The 20,973-nt window shown below is 45.2% G+C and overlaps 2 protein-coding genes across 2 annotated transcripts in view; one reads left to right on the top strand and one right to left on the bottom strand.

Annotated features, from left to right (window-relative positions):
* LOC101149428 (putative uncharacterized protein CXorf42) overlaps window positions 1-20,973 on the top strand; it is a 155,739-nt gene that overhangs the window by 78,620 nt on the left and 56,146 nt on the right. The window lies entirely within an intron of this gene.
* On the bottom strand, window positions 2,811-8,301 carry LOC101146547 (rhox homeobox family member 2). Its single transcript, XM_004064797.4, has 4 exons — window positions 8,019-8,301; window positions 7,443-7,833; window positions 6,447-6,492; window positions 2,811-3,387 (listed from the first exon to the last, which is right to left on the bottom strand). Exons 1-4 carry the CDS (start codon window positions 8,095-8,097, stop codon window positions 3,058-3,060), a joined length of 846 nt encoding a protein of 281 aa, XP_004064845.1. The 5' UTR covers window positions 8,098-8,301; the 3' UTR covers window positions 2,811-3,057.

Below are 20,973 nucleotides of genomic sequence, written 5' to 3'. Positions count from 1 at the left end.
CTGTCAAGAAAGGACGAACAGTAATTGTTGATCTGGGAAAATGGGGTCGAGCATGCATATAAACATGAATGGTACTCCCCACACTCTAGAAAACAATGCGTGAAATGATTTTTTCCATAAGGCATTCATTCCTATTTTTTCTGATTTTTTGAAATATGCCTGATAAACTTTTACCACTAAACCTACTCCGAATACATGAGTCATGCTATTACTGTCATGATTCCATAGGTGAGATGATATGGTTGGGATATTTGTCTCTGCCCAAATCTCATGTTGAAATGTAATCCTTATTTTCCCCAATGTTGGAGGTGAGGCCTGTTGGGACGTGTTTGGGTCATGGGGGTGGAAACCTCATGGCTTGATGCTGTCCTTGCAATAGTGAGCGAGTTATCACAAGATCTGGTTGTTTAAAAGTGTGTGGCACCTCCCACACCCACTCTCTCGCTCCTGCTCTCACCATGTGAGATGCCTGCTCCCAGTCTGTCTTCCACCATGACTGTAAGCTTCTTGAGGTCCTCACCAGAAGCAGATGCCAGCGTCACACTTCCTGTTAAGCCTGCAGAACTGTGAGCCAACTAAACCTCTTTTCTTTATAAATTACTCAGCGTCAGGCATTTCCTTATAGCAAAACAAGAATGGCCTAACACATGAGACAACAGAGATATAGTAGGTTAAGTGACTCATTCAAGGTAACAAAGACAGCGTAGAGCTGCAGCAAGAACCCAGACCACCTTATTTTTAATCAGATCTCTTTCTGTTATACCACACAGGAAAGGTGGAACAACAGGTTATAATAATATGATGATAGAAGATAATACAGAATAATAGTAGAAAACATTTCTGCGTGCTTACTCTGGCTGGGCATTGTGGAAGGCCACTTACATATGTTATTTATTCCTCTCATCAATTCTGTGATATAATATTATCATCTTATAGAGAATAATAATGATACTACAGAGCTTAAGTAAAATGCCCAGGGGGAAACAGCTGGGAAGTGGTGCATCTGGGATTGGAAGCCAGATTGCCCTAACTGTGGCATCCCAGTGCACCACCGCTGAATTAAACTTGACAAAGCATGGGCTCTGGAGGCAGACAAACTTGGCTTCAGAGCCTCTTCCTCTGATTAGCTCTGCACCATGGATAAGTTTCCTCTTCTTTCAATGAAGATGCTAGAACCTCACTATTAGGATTCATTTGAGCATCAAACAAAATCATCCAAGGAAATTATTTTATTGCTTGTCACATAGTAAAGGCATACAAGACGTTAGCTGCTAATAAAAAGGGAATGAAAGTTTTAAAGGGTACTGTCTCCAGTAATGTTCTCCATCAGAAAAAATTGTAACTTGTTCTCCACCCAGCCCCTTGAACTAGTCCCATTGTATGCTACCTAAACAATGTGTTGTTCAAGGTCAGTAAATGACATCCTAACTATAATTCTATGAATTTGAATTTCTTAAGGTACAAGAACTCTGCTTTGAAGTTCAGAATCTAGGTTACCAGAGCTAGACAACATCTTGACCTATAATTCTAACAGGTACTTATCAGATACATGAAAACAAATGCCAACTGAGTATAGGAGATCTCATTTTCTACATAAAGGAAACATATATGGCTAAAAATGTCTTTTGATGGTGTAAAAATTTTATGAATCTGATAACCACGGGGAGGGATAATGGAAGTATGACTTCAATCTCCCCTCCTCCCCTTTTACCTTTCTTTGCCTATTTCTGAGTATCTCTAGGCTACCAAATGTTTCAGTCTGAATGTAGAAAAAACAAAATAATGAGCAGGAATAGACCGACTGGCACAAAATGTACTAAATGGAAACAATTTCCAGACGGAATGTACCCTGACATGCGCGACTTACTGTAAATAATTATACAAAGCACAATACAATGAGAACAAGAGCAAAAAAACAAAAAAAAAAAAAAAAGGAAAATCTCAGTCGGAGAAGAAAAAAGAATCCACTTGGCCAAGAGGCATGCATTAATGCATAGTGAATTCGTGGACTTTCCTTATTCCCACCAAGGCTTGTGGCTTCAGGGGTATGAATAAACCTCCTTGTCCTTGCAGAACCCTCACACCAAATGCAATTGCGTGGCTGAAGCTTGACACCCACAACTGTGAAGAGAGAAGTGGGGAATGAAAAGCAGCACACAGCCTGACAGAAAGTTCATGCTCACCCAAGAAAATGGAATTTTCCTTCAGGCTGAAAACATAATCATTATGAAACTGGCCATCAAATAATTTTCAGAGAAAATATTGTTGTAACCATGACTCCTTATCTGCAGGCATTGCAATCACTTCACAGGATGACCACAATGTTCATGATCACTTTTTAAAAACTTTTTGGTATATTTTTTCTTTTCTTTTGTTGTGGTAAACCATATAAAAATTTGCCATTTTAGCCATTAAATAAGTGTATAATTTCATGGCATTATTTACATTTACACTTTTAAAAGAAAATTACTTTAAAGAAGTCTTCCATAGCAAGAAAAAACTGAATGAATGTTTAAGAGTGGGCATGGCTTCCTTCCCGATACCATTTTGGTTTTGCTGTTTTCCACCCTGGCAGTAACTTGAAACACACTATTCTCTCATTAGGGACTCACACCACCCCATCCTGCACATGTACCTGGTATCAATGGGGGCAGAGGGGAGATGAGTATGGGGTGTTGGGGGTGGGGGTGGAAGAGAATGTGTGGGTCGGTGTAAGCCTGCCATGGGCACATGGGAAAATTCTGTGACATGCACAGCCCCCAGATGGTGACTCAAGATTACTGCATGAGACGAGAGTCCGTGACACTCGGTTTGAATGGCATTTCTTAACAATTTTTATTCAGAACTTACTGACCCCATGTGACACACAAAACAAATGTACATACCCTTCACATATTTATAGAAACATTTTTAAAAGTGCCCTAAAAATGGGTCAATGATGTACTTTTCTTTAAAACATTTAATAGACATTTGAGGAACTACTTTTGATGGGGTGCTATGCAAAATATGAATCTGGCTCAAAGACACTCTGGCAAAAAGTGGCACAGAGGCTATCCCTTAGACATTGGGGAATGTGAGAGAAGGCACGATAACAAAAGGGAATGGGCCAAATTCAGCCTGGCCAGCGGGTGGCATAGGTGGAAGAAGCATGAGTGGAAGGGGCAAGGACGGAGGAGGAAAGGGTGGCATGGGGAAACACAGGCTGCTGGAATGGCTGTGGCCCCAGAAGTAACCATCTCTCATCCTGCTGATGAACAAGGGTGCCATGATGGCCTCAGCTGCGGTTACCACGACAGGCTGGCCCACTACCATGAAGGGCAGCATGTTTCTTGCCATTAACGCCCTCTGATGTCTCCTCCATTTGTCTCTTCTATTCTCAAACCAAATCTTCAATCAGAGGAAAAAAGAAACAGGTTTAGTATACTGAGCATTTAATTTCATCATGGAAAAAAACACAACAAGCAACTCTCTATGTCCTTAACCTTCTCAGGTGTATCAAGACAAGCTACTTCCTTACTACTGAAATATCTTAGAAAGGTGAACACCACACCTTTCCCCTAGTGAGCTCCAAGTATGTGCTACGTACGCTCTGGCTTGGCTTATTTCTTTGTCTCTCTCCTTTTATCTGTAATATTACTTTTTCCACTCTTGGGTGCAGGTGTAGCTGATGAGTGGGACTCGATCCCTGCTGGTATTGCTATGTGTGGCATGTCTGCTTGCAGATACTTGACCATCAGCTACCCAGCTGCCCACCAACTCCTACTTACTAGGCCACTGTCACCCTGGTCGTGGGGGAAGCTGAGCTTGGAAAGAAAGGCGGGGGTGCCTTTTAAAGTCATACCAAGAAGATGAGGCCCCCGTTTTGAAAAGCCCATCTTCAGTGTAAAGTAAAAAATCGATAAGAGTACATTGTATTTTAAAACAGGTTTTCTTTCCTTCAAGAAATTCTAAGGGGTCATTCATCTTCTGAAACTCCTTGAGAATTAAAAAGATGGTATATTGCAAGGCAAGTCTCGTTACAGGGGGCCCAGGGAGTTTGTGGATTTCCAGTCTTGCTGGGAAATGAGGGTATCTGAAGCCCTGGACACTCTTCACACTTCAGCTTGACGCTTTGTGGAAGGAGGACACAAATGTTGTCCAAATTCACAAAAATTCTCAAAAAGCTTTGCCCAGTTGAGAGTTTGAGAGAAAGGAAGCATTGCTAATTCTGCATGCTCCAACTCATCCCTCCCTCCAAATCTTCCTGGGCTAAGGACAAGGTCAGCTCACTTTGTTCTCCCTATAGTCCTGGGATATGGGACAAAGACTTGGTTGCCCAGTTCCATGGGACGCCTTCAGCCATCTACCCTCACTACTCAAGCAGAAGATCCCAATCTCATCAGCATTCCCAAAGCGGGAGTGTCCAAATAGGCAACTCTGAACATGTTCACTAGTAATGTGGAGGAGGTATCAAAAAACACTACTCCCTAAACACCTGCCAATTGTTAAAAGACCAAAAAATAAAACCTGTCAATTAAACAACCCTATCCCCCAAGCTTCTAGTTAATGACATTTCCATTGTATTTTGATCCTTCTGGAAGTTCCCAAACTGCAAATTTTATGGGACAAAGGGACTCTTCTCCCTGTTTGATGCCCCCTTTCCTTCTCCCATCTTACTATTTGGAGTCCTTCTCCCTCATGAATACATAGTCTAAATTTTAAGCCTACTGTAATAGTGCTTGTTTAGAGACAATTCCAATGTACCTGTGGTCAAAGGTTCATAAACATAAGCAATGCCAAAAGTGGGCCAAATGTGCTATGGGACAACATTAGGTCCCTATTCTCAGTATTGGTTTCATAAACCAGCCCTTACTATCTTTACAAAACAGAGGGGGGAAACATCTATTAAAAATTTTTGGAGATATTCATGCTGAAATGTTTGGCAATAGATGAGAACATCATGCCTTTTTCCTTATTTGCCGAGTGAGAGTGGTCCTCTTGCCTTCAGAACTGCATTGAGTGAATGCTATGTAAACCCAGGGAGGGGAAAGGCAATTCACCAAAACGTCAATATTTCATCTCCCCCAAATTGGCATTGCCTGCCTGAGAAAATGGAGGGCAACAGGATGCCAACACTCAGTGCCCCATTTTGTCAGGCTGCTTTTCTACATGCCACCATTGACAGAACCGCAGCATAGTTCCCTCACTGCACTCACACACATGAGCTCTGCAGAAAAGCTATTAAGGTCATCCCGATTTTTCTTTCTTTTCTTCCTTTTTTTGCAAATACTCCTTTGGATCCACTGACCTACAAATTTATTATCACAGCCTGAGCAAATAAATAAAAAGGTATTTCAAATTACCACAGGTAAGAGTCTAGCCTGACCTGACAGCCATCCCCCACTATCAACACATTCCACAAAACACATCTCTTCCTATTAGTACAACAAACTGGAAGAAACAAAAAAATCTCTTAAACGCTAGAAATTGATCAAGAAAATATTCACTGATGCATGTGGTAGTTTCAAAAGTTGAATGGGGGCAGCTTCCCCAAGCCATGAGTGTGACTGTATACAATTCTTGCCTAACACTTCCATCCTTAGGTTGGTGGAAATTTATGAAAAATTGATCTTGTAGTTTGTTTTGGTTTCTAGATAAACTTGCAAAGGTTGCAAGCCTTTTCGCTATCTCTACCATAATGCAAAACCAACTATGTCAGCAATGTTTTCAGCCTGCTATATCAAAGTATTCCAGAAAATTAAAATTTAGAGCTGCCACTCTCTACAAGGCTTCACCAAATACTTAAAAACAATAGTAGGAGGGCCAGGCACTTGAACTTTATGCTATCCCCCGCCATCAGTCTCAGCTTAAGGAAACATACGTTCTGGTTGGGAATTATTCCTTTACCCCAATGCCTAAACATTTATAAATTCTTAACCAAAGAGTTTATGCTTGGTTTTAAATATATTAAATAATTTAGTTTAATGGAGCTCTTTGGAGCATTAGTTCGAATAATCCCCATGTCAGAAGACCCCAGGATGCCTCCACATGGAAGTGCTACCTAAAGGATACCAGGGCTGGGAATTGAATCTTATATATTATGCTATATTTAATTTATACTGTTATATATTATATATATTTGTAATTTGGAATACATATATTTATATGTTTGTAATTTATTCAAGTGTATAATATATTTTATACACAAGGAATAAAGGAAACAGTTCAGTACTAATTTTTTTTCCGTGGATTGTCATGTTCCCTCTGGTAATGGGAAATTTCCACAAGCTGAGCTTTCCTTACCGCATTTTCCAGCCACAAAGATCCCAAAGTTCAGACCTCACTGCCTATACATGAAAAAGGCCACAAAAACACCAAGATGGCAATGTCTGGGTCAAAGTGTGTCCAAGCCCTGAAGCAGGTTTTAGAATGGCTCCCCTGCCCGATTGCTTTTTCGGTTTACTGACCTGCACTGCGAGTTCAGTCACATTCATTCTTCTTGCCAGCCTCCTTCTATGGAAGAAACCACACGTGTTCAGCATTTGGAGTTGTGGGTGTCGTTTCATTCTCGTGTTTAATTTTTTATTCTACCAACTCCCCACACCCAGTAGGCTGTTCTGTAACACCCAGCTGAGCCTCACATTAGGAACATTTCTCTCATGCCACAAATAAAGGAGATGCCAAAAAAAAAAAAAATCAGGGCGGTGGCTCACGCCTGTAATGCCAGCACTTTGGGAGGCCGAGGCGGGAGGATCACTTGAGGTCAGGAGTTCGAGACCAGCCTGGCCAATATGGTGAAACCCCGTCTCTACTAAAAATTCAATAATTAGCCGGGCGTGGTGGCTGGCGCCTGTAATCCCAGCTACTTGGGAGGCTGAGGTAGGATAATCTCTTGAACCTGGGAGGCAGAGGTTGCAGTGAGCCGAGATGGCACCATTGCACTCCAGCCTGGGTGTCCCAGCGAGACTCTTTCTCCAAAAAATAAAAAAATAGCCCCCCCCCATAACAAAAAAAAATCGTTAATCAATATAAATGACATTCTAACTTACTATTTGAAACTTAGAAAAATTAACACCAAAGGAAACCCAGACGAACGACGGACTTCTCAGAATTTTAAATAAGGTCAGAATGCGACCCTGCACTTGCTGTACAGAACCTTAATCTCCTCATCTTTATTTCTGCCTCGCCTGGGATAGGAGTTATTTATCATAACTGACCTCAGCCCAAAGTTGCCCAACTTGGTTCATTTAAATTCTGCATGATGCCTAATAGGCATAGCCCCACTACGGAACCCACTAGGTGCCAGGGGTCTGCGGGGAGGGGACGGCAGCAACACCAGGCCCCAGATGGGTTTTGGTTCAGGAGGGGAGAGGGTAGGAGAGGGACTGCGGGAAAGCCAAACGCCGCCCTGGAGCAGCATGTGCTCCCTGCAAACCGCGCGCCAACCAGAGCAATGGGCTTACCGCAGGAACTCACTGGGGAACTGCTTGCGTTGGAAAATGCGCTCCAGCTCCTGCAGCTGCAATGGGGTGAAGGCGTGGACGTTGGGCTGCTGCGCGTTGCCAGGCTCCAGCCCCCCGACGGCGCCCCGTGGGCGCGAATCCTGCTGCCCAGGTTCCTTCTCGCTCTGGTCACTGTCCTCAACGTTGCCATCGCTGCCGCTGGTGCCCTCGAGGTTTCCTTCCCATAGGTGGCCAGGAGCTCCTGCGCCGCCGCCATCTTTTTCTTCTCCGCCCTGGGCTCCTGCCGACTTTAACTTTTCTCCTGCTGCTGTGCCTTGCTCAGGCTCAGGCTGTGCATCCTCTTCCTCCTCTTTGACCTCTTCAGTAAGCGACAGCACCACAGCATTCATATCTGGAAAAGTAGAAACCCCAAGAGAAAGATCAAGGCATTGGTCCTGAGGGTGTTGGAAGGAGGCGGTGAGGGGCTACACTCTGAGAGCAGTGGTAGTGCAGGGGCATCATCCAGTCGACTCGCCTCTCCCAGAGAACCCTGGTTTCCTGAGTTCGCAAAAGCATGTGTCCCACCAAGGTACTGACCCTGTAGTTCTTTCTCGTCGTCGACTCCAGGGCTGAGCAAGCTGGTGATATACTGGCTACACTGGTCCGGAGGCTCCATACCCTGAGTGGTGTGGATGGAGCTGTGCACTTCTGCAGATTCTGAGCTGGGGCCACCACGATCTCCTAGGCAGTGCTAGAACTGTGAGTCGCCGCCTGGAAGGTTCTTCTGGTGTCTAGACTCAGCAACAGTGTATCCACTTAGAGACCTCCTCTCTTGCTTTTCTGCTTCCCGCTATTTGCTGTGGGTTGGGCCTGCTGAGGTGCGCATGCGTCAGGGGCTTGGCCTTGCCCCGGATGAGGGAGAGCACGCGTTGGTGGTGTGGGGGGGGGAGGGGTAAGTGGTGTAGTAGGGTGTGGGGGAGGGGGGAGTAGGGCGTGGCGCGGGGGAGTAGGATGGGGTGGGTGCTTGCATGCGTTGTCCTGTAGACAGGCATGCGTGAGTGTGGAACTTGGGGAAGCTGCTGCGCTGAATTGTGCAAGCCCATTTTATGGCGATAAGGGAGATTTTGCACTAGCTCCATGCTTCCTAGGTCTCCAGGAACAGGAGCTTGGGCCTGGATTTGCAAAGCTTGTGGGCTGCGCAAATGCACTATGTAAAAATGCAGCACACTCCTTGAGAAAGTCCACTATTAATTCTTAGTAATGAATCCACATCAAAGTGCAAGGGTGGAAACATGCACAATGCTTAGAGCATCCGAGATTGCTTTTCTTTTCTTTCTTTTTTTTTTTTTTTTTTTTTTTTTTGAGACAGCCTTGCTCTGTCTCTGGAATGCAGTGGCACTATCTGGGCTCACTACAACCTCCATCTTCTGGGTACCTAGATTCAGTAACAGTGTATCCACTTAGAGACCTCCTCTCTTGCCTTTCCTCTTCCCACTATTTGCTGTGGGTTGGGCCTGCTGAGGTGCGCATGCCTCAGGGGCTTGGCCTTGCCTTGGGCACGGGAGAGCACGTGTTGGAGTGGGGGCAGTAGGACGGGTGTGGGGGGGAGTAGGGCAGGGGGGAGTAGGGCGGGGGAGGGAGTAGGGCGGGGGGGCGTAGGGTGGAGTGGGGGAGTAGGGCGGGGGGGCCGGGGAGTAGGTTGGGGTGGGTGTTTGCATGTATTGTGCAGGTACTCAGGAGTGCCTCAGCCTCCCGAGTACCTGGAACTACAGGTGCGCACCAGCACACCTGGGTAATTATTGTGTTTTTAGTAGAGACAGGGTTTCACCATGTTTGCCGGGCTGGTCTGGAACTGCTGGCCCCAAGTGATCCACCCACCTCGGCCTCCCAAAGTGCCGGGATTACAGGCGTGAGCCACCGTTCCCAGCTGCAGCCAAGATTTCTAAAATTGCAGGGCATCCTTCCTTTGCCTTTGGTTGTGACTGTGGATAGCGCAGCTTCTGCTATGTCTCTGGCTACAGACCCATTACAAATGCGCGCTTACCTTCTGTGCTGAGCTGGTGCTGTGGACCTGCAGTGATTTCCCTTGTTTCCTGCTGCTGCATAGCCCTCTTTTCCTCTACTCCTGCCCTTTTCTACAGATATCTTTCTGAGCTCTTGTTTAGGAATAAATACATTTTATTTATTGTCAAATAAACACAGCCAGGACAGATTGAGTGCTCTAAGATTCTTCCTTTAAGAAGTGTTTTGTAGATACTGCAGGACTTGTTAATGTCCTGAATATAGAGAGTAGGTTTTAACCGTAGAACCTATCCTCCATCGTTTGAGTGACTCATTCTATTTTTGCTTGCACAATGACCCTTTTCATCAACCTTATTTTATATAAGAAATTAAACTATTTTGTGGGCCCCTACATGTACTGTGGGTTCCGGTCACCCCAACGACTGATCCTAATGGATGAGTGCACGCATCATACCTCATGTTCCCAGAGGATGGGTAAGAAAACGGCTGGAAAATATTTGACCAATTCACGTTCAAAGAGATGGGAAGGGATGACGATCTAACAGCCTCTTTCTGATTTTAACTAAGATGTCTCCTCCTCAGGCTGGCTCTTCCTGGAGCTAAACTGCTGGAATCTGAAATTTTGCTTTGCTTCCTGTTGCTAGCTGGCTAATCTCACTTGATCACTCTCCGTTTGTGTTAGTTTTCTCACCTGTAAAATGGGAATAACAATGATAACTATCTCATGGGGTTTTCGAATAGATGGAGATGATTAAACATGCTGCCTCACATTTCCTGCTTCTGTCAGTCTGTATGTGTTTATTTACAAGGGTCCTTGAAAGAAGAGAGATGATGGTTATTCTCTGGCAGTGGGCAACAGGGGCAAGACGTTTTATTGTGAAAATAATGGTTCTATAAGTCTTTTTGTACCTATATGTACTTCACTCAGTAAACCTTTGTTGGCTGCTGTGTTGACAGGGCCCTGTGGCAAGAAATGTGGGGATTGCCACAATGTCTGATCAATGCCTGACCATTGAGATGTAGGTTCTCATAGTGTAGTGGGATTGATAAGGAATCAGAGAGACTGATGGGGTTCAGGAGGATATTTATTATTTAGGTGCACCGGCCCAGTAAGATTAACATCCGAAGAACTGAGCCCTGAACAAAGAGTTAAGTTACTTTTTAAGCATTTCGTGGGGCAGGGGGAAGCATATTTGCAGAAGTGAGAAACAGAGACAGTTATTCAATTAATTGAGACATGCATTACAGCATTTCTTACTTTTCGAGGAAAAACATGTTTTATGACTTGAGTTTATCTGTCTAGTGAACTTGCAGCTGCACAGCTAGGGAAACAGGGTCTTCACAATGCCTGGGAAAGGAGGAGAGATAAGGCTCACTAGCCACAGAAAAACAGGCAGTTAATTTTTAAAGGACTCCAACTCTTTCTCTTTCTCAGGGGAATTGGGTTTTCTTACATACAACTGAGTTTCTGCTTACATATTCTTTAATTTCTTTTAATTCCTATTCCATTCCCCCCTTTGGTGCTTTTTATAACAAAGGTGTTAATAGAAAGCACCACTACTTGCCACCTCTTTGCGGAGCTGAGCTGCTTCTACTGGCAGTGGCTGATATTCGGTTAATGCCATCAACTGTGCGGTAGTGTGTCCGGTTACTATTGCCTCTAGAGTTGACTGAATACTCCTAGTAAGCAGGGGGAAAAGGCAAGGGAGGATGAGGCAGTTGCCAAGAATAAGCAAGAACCTACCAATGAGGGTTTTGAATCCTCCAAAGGCTGAGAACCATCCTCCAAACAAGGAATCCAGGGACCACCCGGATCAAGTCTGAACTAGAACGTGGGCCAACTCGCGCATTCTAGCTGTGATTTCCATAATAGCTTGGCCATTATCGTCAATTTCTAGGCAACATTTGGTTAAATTAAATTTTCTACATACTCCTCCTTCTGAGGCTAAGAGGTAATCCAAAGCTAATCTATTTTGATGTATAGCATTTCTTATTTGTGTTGCTTGTATTGCCAATAAACCTAGTGCCCTTGATGTTTCATTGGTTATAATTTCAAGGACTACCTACAACCTTATGATGCAGTTGAGCATATAGATTGGGGTGCAATATCCCCATGAACCGTCTTGCACCCAGATAGCTGGCTTATAATATTTAATGATTCTTTCAGGAGACCATTCATTATCTTTTCAGTCTCCTATGTCCACATCTTTTTGACATTTGTGTCTATTTTTGTGATTATGCTTCTTCTAGTTCTTCTTTTATTTTCATCATAAACTGGATATCCTAAGAGTTCCTCTTGCTTTAGAGGAATTAGAAAGAAGGATGGCTTGATTGTTCCTAACACACATGCCCCTGTCCATTTAGCCGGCAGTTGCCGATATACCCATGCTCCACAGATCCATTATAGGCCAGAGGATGCCTTCCAAGCATTTGGAGCCTCTAGCCGATTCCAAGTGTGGCTTAGAGTAGAGAATCAGGAGAAAGGGTTTGGACCTGGTAAGTAGGAGTCATTCTGGGCATTTCTCCATAGAGTTTTGTTTTTAGTCTCATCATAATGCTGTTGCCCTAGGCAGGTTGTTTCTCCTACTGCCTCTGTGAAAGCCTTTCCCCATCGGGTGATACAGTACTTTTTAATTATGGAGGTTTTTAACAACCAAACACTGGCTGAGGCTGTTGGTTCACTGGCAGGGTTAGGCAAAGTGAAGTTACCTTGTGGCATTAATTCCTTTGCCTCCCATGGCCACTGGTCACCCATATTAGTTCCTCCACATACATAGCATGAGGAAATTCCTAAGCTGCCAGTTATGTTTTCAGCTAGTTGAGCAAATATGTTTTTGGGTGATGGGGGAAGCTCAGGCACTGGCTGATCAAAATGCTTATAGAATGACTTATGGACCCAGAATTGGGGGATTGGACACATTTGAGTCCTTCTAGTCTTTTTGACAATCAGTAGTGGAACTCCAAGGCCTGCTTCTTGTCTATCAACTCATAATAGTGCTGCCTGCCCTGTAGACCAAAAAAGTAGCTCTGGCTTTAAGATAGTAAAATTTAAAGAATTGCATGTCCTTGTCTTACGATTTAGTTTGACTGACATACTACTTAGCAGAGCAGTCCATCCTGAATATAAGTGTTGGAGCTGTGTTAGCCTAGACCACTGAATGTTACAGTCCGGGCATCCGATTTGTGGTTCTCCATACAGATGTTTAGGGCTGTTCCTGCTCAGCCTCTCTTGTGTTAAACCATTGCAGGCTGCTTCTGTTTTTTTTAAGATTATGAACATATGCGGCATGGCAGGCATCAAAGTACAAGGAACTACGCCTTTTATAGGAGGGAGGGGCTTCTTTGGTTCGAGCTATAAGCTCTCCTTCTTTTTCTCCCTCTGATTTAATATGTACCTCAAACCAGAATTCATAAGGTAAGAGTTTAGGGTCATAACCTACATATAGCTGATTATTTCCTGGGTCACAGAATGAATAGGTGGTCTGGTTGTATGTGCAGGTTCCTAACTTGGTTCCTGTACATTCATAGTAGGTATGGTACAGTAGAGTTTTAACTATGGTATTTCTTACCCAGGTAGTGTGTACACAGTATGGGCATCTTTCTAGAGATTTCTCCTTTTTTAGTATAGGCAGAAATGGTAAGAACATTAGTGTATATAATAGAAACATGCTTACACTACACATGGGCATGGCAGACCTTCCTCTGGGCATAGACATTTGCAGCATTTGCAGTAATAACATAACATAATAACCAGTATTGACAGAATTATAGCTAGGCTTATAAATTGTATCCACATTTGCTTATCCGGAGATGGTCCTTTTAGCTTCGGCTGTGCATAGACTAGTCAGCTTCCGGGCTGTGACTAGAGCAGAGCTTGCAGGATTCTCAAGCTTCACCTGTGCGTAGACTGACCAGCCTCCGGTGTGGTCAGAGCAGGGCAGTTGTCCTTCTTACCGGTAGTTGGGTTTTGCCATAGGACTGTTCGGGTGGGGCAATCTGGGTCTTGTTGGCTAGTCCACTGGTCGTCATGGGGAGTCACTGCTGCCGCTGGTTTTAGCCAGCTATGGTGAATCCAAGGTGTGACACCTGCAACTTTAACAGCAGTGGGAGTAGACATGATCACAATATGGAGCCCATCCTATAAGGGCCCCAGGGTTGTTGGATTCCACCTTTTTTTTTTTTTTTTTTTTGAGATGGAGTCTCGCTCTGTTGCCCAGGCTGGAGTGCAGTGGCGCAATCTCGGCTCACTGCAAGCTGTGCCTCCCGGGTTCATGCCATTCTCCTGCCTCAGCCTCCCAAGTAGCTGGGACTACAGGTACCCACCACCATGCCTGGCTAATTTTTTGTTTTCGTATTTTTAGTAGAGACGGGGTTTCACCGTGTTAGCCAGGATGGTCTCATTCTCCTGATCTCGTGATCTCCCCCCCGCCGGCCTCCCAGAGTGCTGGGACTACAGGTGTGAGCCACCACGCCCAGCCTGGATTCCACATTTTAACCCAGACAGAATCCCCGGTTTATGTGGATGCACTGGGTCTGTTAGACTTAAAGGTATCCTTTCACTTACCCAGCCTTGCACCTCCTGCATTGCCACTCCTGAAGCCTGCATCTGTCTTCTAAGGGTTAGCTCTCCTAACTCCTTTAACTACCCTCTGATTTGATTAATGATTGGGGGTGGCCTTCCAAATAATATTTCATAGGGGGAATACCCAATTTGTTCTGTAAGTGCACACCTGACCTGGAGGAGGACCATGGGCAAGACCGGATCCCATCGTAAGTGAGTTTCCTGGCAAAACTTTTTTAGTAGCTGTTTGAGTGTCTGGTTCATCCATTCCGCCTTCCCTGAACGCTGTGGTCAGTAGGCTGTGTGCAGTTTCCATTTGATCTTTAAAAGCTGAGTCAGCTGTAGTACTACTTCTGCCACAAATGCAGGACCATTGTCTGATCCTAGGGTTAAAGGCAATCCAAACCTTGGTATGATGTCTTTTAGTAGCACCTTTGTCACCTCTCGTGCCTTTTCAGTCCTGGTGGGGAAGGCCTCAACCCACCCTGAGAAGGTGCAAAGAAACACTAGCATATACCGGTAACCTCCTGCTCAAGGCAACTCGGTAAAGTCTACAAGCAGGTTCTCACAAGGCACAGCTCCCATTTCCTGAATTCCTGGGGGTCAAATAGGTCCTGGTTTTGGCTTATTCCAGACACAGGATAGACATTATTCGCAAACAGCGTGGGTGATGGCAGAGAGCCGTGGCACATAGAAGTGTTGACCTATCAAAGTCTCTAGTTTCCAGTGTGTGTTCCTTGATGGATCTGCTTCACAAACCTTGAGGCTATTGTCTCTGGGACGTCTAGTCTCCCATCAGAGAACAGCCACCATCCACCTTTAATATATTTCCCTGTTTCCAGAACAAAACAAGCTTTTTCACTCGAAGAGTAAGGGGGTACCTCCAGCAAAGGGGGCTCTATAAGGAGAGGCATTGCTAGAGTTCTTTCTTCAGGTGAAGCCTTGCTCATTGCTGCCTGCCGAGCCTCTTGGTCTGCCTTTCTGTTGCCCTGCACCTCATAGCTTTTCCTGATTTGGTGTCCTTTGCAATGAATGACAGCCACCTTCTCCGGAGCCCATATGGCTTCTAATAATTGCAAAATTTCCTCTTTATTTTTTATTTCTTTTCCTTCAGTAGTCAAAAGTCCTCTCTCTTTGTGTATTCCCCCATGGGCGTGCAGGGTTGCAAAAGCATATTTTGAGTCAGTATATACGTTTACTTTCTTCCCCTTGGCCAATAACAGTGCTCTGGTTAATGCTATTAATTCAGCCTTCTTAGCGGAAGTCCCAGAAGGTAAGGCTTGAGCCTCAGCCACTGAGTGTTGGGTCACTACTGCATGTCCTGCATATCTCACCCCATCTGTTATGAAACTGCTACCATCAGTGAAGTATTTAACATCTGGGCTCTCCAAGGGGGAATCTCTGAGGTCTTCCTGGCTCGAGAACACTTTGTCCACCATATTTATGCAACAGTGGGGAAGGTCCTGCCAGGAGTGAGGCAACCCAGCATCCTTCCAATCGGGTTCCTCCACAGGCAGCAGGGTAGCTGGGTTCAAGGTATTTACATTCTCTAGTGTTATCTGGGGATTTTCACATAGAAGCCCTTGATACTTTAGCATTCTAGAGTTGGACAGCCAACCATGTCCTCTTTGCTCCATTAAGGTGACTACGGCGTGTGGCACTGAACTATTAACTTCTGACCTAGGGCTAGCTTGTTGGCATCTTCTATAAGGATTGCGGTAGCTGCCAATGCCCTGAGGCGGTGGGGCCAACCTAAAGCCACCAAGTCCAGTCTTTTGGATAAGTATGCTACCGGCCGATGCCAAGAGCCCAAGAACTGAGTTAAGACTCCAACTGCCATTCCTTGACATTCATCCACATACAAAAGAAGGGCTTTTTTACATTTGGCAACCCTAGTGCCGGGGCCTGGATGAGAGCTTCCTTTATATCCTTGAAGGCCTTTTCCTGTTTCTTTTGCCATAGGAGGGGCTCTCTTTCCTTTCCTTTTATAGCCTCACACAAGGGCCTTGCTGTAAGGGAGAAGTTTGGAATACAGATTCGGCAGAATCCTGCCACGCCTAGAAATTCCCTGGCCTTGTAACTGGGGTGGGCAGTGCACATACAGCCTCCTTGCGTGCACTTAAGCCTGCGCTGGCCTTGGGATACCATGAATCCTAGATATCCAGCCTCCTGAAAACAGACTTTTGCCTTGTCCTTGGACACTTTATAACCAGCTTCACACAGCACGTGAAGAAGCCTCTCTGTTCCTTGGAGTCATTCCTCCCTCGTGGGGGCAGCAAATAGGAAATCATCAATGTGTTGTAATAGCACATAATTGTCACTAGGTGGCGGAAAAGCCTCAAGATCTGTAGCCAAGGCCTCCTCAAAAATGGTAGAATTCTTAAACCCTTATGGCAGCCTTGTCCAGGTATATTGCGATTGCCCCCACTGACTTTGGGGAGCAAGCTTCAAACAGAAGAAGGCATCCTTTAAGTCCAGACATGTGAACCAAGTGGCATCAGCAGGAATCTGTCCCAACATTGTGTATGGGTTGGGTACTGTTGCATGGATAGCGACAGTGGCCTTGTTTACCACCCGGAGATCCTGCACTGGCCTGCATTCCCCATTTGATTTGTGCATGGGTAACAGAGGAGTATTCCATGAGGACTTGCATTTTACTATAATCCCATGCGTATAAAGCCGATTCAGATGCTTTTGTTATTCCATCAATTGCCTCCCTGGTTAGTGGGTATTGACGGACTCATACCGGGGCAGCATGAGGGTTAAGCTCTGCTACCACTGGGGGTCTGTTTGCAGCAAGTCCAGGGTATTATCCTCGGCCCATACACCTGGTACCTTGAAAAGCATCCCCCATATATTGTGTAGGTCGGTTCTGGTGACCTTCTGGCACACGGTTCATACAGCCACCATTCCTCAGCCCTTGGGACAGCTGGAGTTCATACCATTGCCTTGGACTTTCCAAACTCCAGTGTCATATTCCCTTTAGGTGTAAAGAAAATTTCTGCCTGCAGTTTCTGGAGTAAGTCTCTCCCCAACAAGGGCACTGGACAATTTGGTATATATGGAAACTCATGCTGCACTTCTTGTCCCCCAATAACACATCTCCTGGATTTGCAAAAAGGTCTCTTTTTTTTTGGCCCCAGTAGCCCCTACAATAGTAACACAGTTCTTTGTGGGGAGGCTAATTGGGTGAGTTACCACAGAGAAATCAGTACCAGTATCGACCAAAAAATTAATTAATTGGCCCCCTACTTCCATAGAGATTATAGGCTACGCAGGGCCTAAAAAGATGGAGCCCGGTCTGTCTCAGTCCTCAAAATTCTTGGCCCCTGCTAAGCCAATCAGATCAGGATCTGCCCTTGATGCACCATGACTAGCAACCGAATAACGCACTTGGGTGTTAGACCATTGACCATCATTTCCATCCTTTTCCTTTTTGGGTCACTCATCTTTCCAGTGGCCCATTTTCCTGCACTTTGCACATTGGTTCCTGTCCAACCAAGACTGGCTTTCCTCTCCTGGTCTTGTCTGCCCCCTTCCCCGACCTCTGCCTTGGCCACGCCCTCTAGCAAATTCAGGGTTACTTTCTGCTAGTGCAGCAGCTATAAATTGAGCCATCTCTGTTCCTATATCTGGTTTTTCTTTCTTCCTTTGGTTGGGCTGCCTGAGCCACTAATGCCTTATAATATCTCTTTAGACAGGGCTGTAGACACTTGGGGTGAGTTTGTGCTACATTGAGCCAAGAGTCTATACAGGGAAACTGGTCTGGGTATCCTGGTTGTCTTCCAACTCCGGTGACCACGTTAAACACACGGTCAATTAATTTTCTGTCTATTGTACCTTCAGAGGGCCACCCCACATTGAAAGCAGGCCAATCTATTTCACAGTATGTCCTTAACTTTTGAGCATCCGGTTTCATCCCATAATCACCTCTAAATCCTTTTTTAAAATTCTTTATCACGCACTCCAAAGGAGTTGGCTTCGACACTTTTCCTCCCATTTCCTCCCTTGCAGTGCACTTTCCCTCTCACTTTCACTCTCAGATCCACCAGACCAGGTCCTTTTATGGGAGTTTCAGACACTGCTTAGCCAGGAATGTGCCTTCCCCTGTCACAGCCTGCTGTGGCTGTGAAACTGGTCCCGTTGGCCGTATGTGGCATCCTAGGTCTGATTTCTTCCACGCTCACCTTGGAGTACACAGCCTGCCCTAAGGGATCTGTGCCTCCTCACGTTACTCCCCGCATTGGCCTCTCCCAAGACCATCTCTTTCATACACTTTCACACACCTCCCCTGCCCAGGACTCCTCATCAGACGAAACGAGCCTCTCTCATGTCCTGGGTGGGTTCACACACACCCACACACTCCCAGTTCCTGTCTCCAGATCCAGTAAACCACTTTCACTTTGTTAATGGGGACACGAGGTTCATCCAAATTAGCAAGCCTCTCCTGCCACCCCCAGCTGCTCTGGGTTGGATTAGTGGTCATTCCCTGGGAGGTGATCATCCTTATGGGACAGGCTTCCCTGCCTTAGGCACTTGCTCCTTACTACAGTTCCTGAAGTGCTGGCATCGTCCTGCAGCCCTGTTCCTGGTTCTGTTGCACTGCCGGGCAGTCTGCTGGGATGTGGGGAGAGCCAGTCTCTGTCTGGGTGAAGCTCCCCTGTGGCGCGCCTTGGATGCTGGGTCTCCCCAGCCCTGGGGCTCTAGTCCCCCAGGCAAATGAGACAGTAAATCTGTTGTCTCCAATCCCAGGCGAGTTCCCAGAAATGTTACGAGATTTTTAAGGAATCAGAGAGACCAATGGGGCTCAGGAGGATATTTATTAATTATTTAGGTGCACTGGTTCAGTCGGATTAACATCCAAAGGACTGAGCCCTGAACAAAGAGTTAAGTTACCTTTTAAGCATTTCGTGGGTGGGGGGAGATCTGTGCAGAGGAAAGTATACTGCAGAAGTGAGAAACAAAGGCAGTTATTCAATTGAGACATGCATTACATCATTTTTTACTTTTCAAGGAAAAACATGTTTTGCAACTTGAGTTTTTCTGCCTAGTGAGCTTGCAGCTGCACAGCTAAGGACACAGGGTCTTCACAATGCCTGGGAAAGTGGGAGAGATAAGGCTCACTAGCCACAGAAAAACAGGCAGTTAATTTTTAAAGGACTTCAGCTCTTTCTCTTTCTTAGGGGGAATTGGGTTTTCTTACATACAACCGAGTTTCTGCTTACACACTCTTTAATTTCTTTTAATTCCTGTTCCATACATACACTGGAATATTCTTTTGGAATGTGTTCTTCCTTTTCTTTCTAAGGGATACAGGCACAGAAATTTGTGGCCTATAGCTGACTGTCCTGTTGAGAATTACTGAACTGAACTGAGCTGGTTGAGAACTTTGTTATAACTTTCACATTTTATTGCACTTTTGACAAAGGGCAAAAGAAAAGTTAAGTTCTGTGTAGAATAAACCCAAAGCTATGTTTGCATAATCTTATCAGTTGTTTTGTATGTTGGCAGATACTATCTTTACTTTCAGAAAACACAGAGAGATCAATGATTATACTTGATCTACAGAGTGCTCAGATAATATAATAAAGTAAGTATGTGATTTCTACTATGATCCCAAAGAATTATATTCACAAAGGCAGTAGATAAAAGGTAGGGAAAACAATGAGAACATCCAGTATTACTTATACAAGAAAACAATATGATTTCCCATGTGTTTAAGAGTTTCATTGGGCCGGGCGCGGTGGCTCACGCCTGTGGTCCTAGCACTTTGGGAGGCCGAGGGGGCGGATCACGAGGTCAGGAGATTGAGACCATCCTGGCTAACACGGTGAAACCCCGTCTCTACTAATGGTACAAAAAATTAGCCGGGTGTGGTGGCGGGTGCCTGTAGTCCCAGCTACTCAGGAGGCTGAGGCGGGAGAATGGCGTGAACCTGGGAGGCGGAGTTTACAGTGAGCCGAGATCACGCCACTGCACTCCAGCCTGGGCGACAGAGTGAGACTCCATCACACACACACACAAAAAAGAGTTTCATTGATACATTAGGTGCATCTTCTTTTGTGCCACTTACCACATGGTTACATGGAGGAGTGTTTTGTTTAGCATATACATTTTCCTTCTAGTGCTAATGTATTTTGTTTTTAGAGGCTAAAAAGCGGTCAAGGTCCAGGGAGCCCACTCTTTTCTTTTACCTTACAGACCTTGGTGTTTGGGGTGGGCTTAATCAGGTCTATAGGGTAATCATAGAGTTTTCAGGCTAAGCCTGTAAGAGTGGTCCATCGTAGATATGACCTTGGACCTGACTGGAAAAGAGAAAAACATCAACATCACCATCAGATATTCAGCCATTAGAGGAACAGCTTTGCCACAGTATTTTAGTTCTGCACAAGGCACTATTCAATGAGGCAGTCCACTGTGTGGCAAACACACCTGTTCAAGTGAGGCTGGATTGTTCTGAGAGGTCTTAAGATTTCATGACTCTCAAGGATCTGCCCACCTGGAACTGACCAGCACAGTACTCAGGGTCTATGGACTTCAATGTTGGAGGATGGACCTCAGCTTGGTAAAATCCTGGGCTATAACCACCTCCTCTTGTAACCAAAAAGCAGGTTAATTGGACTTAGGGTCCAATTAACAAGAGCAAGGCCTTGTACAAGAAAAGTGAATTTATTTCCGAAGCTAGCTAGGGGAAGGGGCATAAAGTGTCTTGTTTTAAATGTGATGCTTCACCTTTGTAGCAAAAGTGAAATCTTTTCTAAGTTGACCAGAGAAGTGAGCAAGGGCAGGGGGTCTCCCTGCTACCCTGGTTTCTTATCTACCAGACAGTTGAGTTGGTGCCTTTCTGGGCAGAAATAAGTTGTAAAAGTGGCTAAATGGAAAGCATGCCCTCCTGAGGTGACCCTCTGGAGGTGGGATTCTGTGGGGACATGCTTTGATCTGCACTTCAACTATCAACTCTAGAGGAGA

This window comes from Gorilla gorilla, chromosome X (genome assembly GCF_029281585.2).
Source record: "Gorilla gorilla gorilla isolate KB3781 chromosome X, NHGRI_mGorGor1-v2.1_pri, whole genome shotgun sequence".
NCBI lineage: Eukaryota > Metazoa > Chordata > Mammalia > Primates > Hominidae > Gorilla > Gorilla gorilla.
The sequence above is the reverse complement of the archived record's forward strand: the minus strand, read 5'-3'. Positions and strand labels throughout refer to the sequence as shown.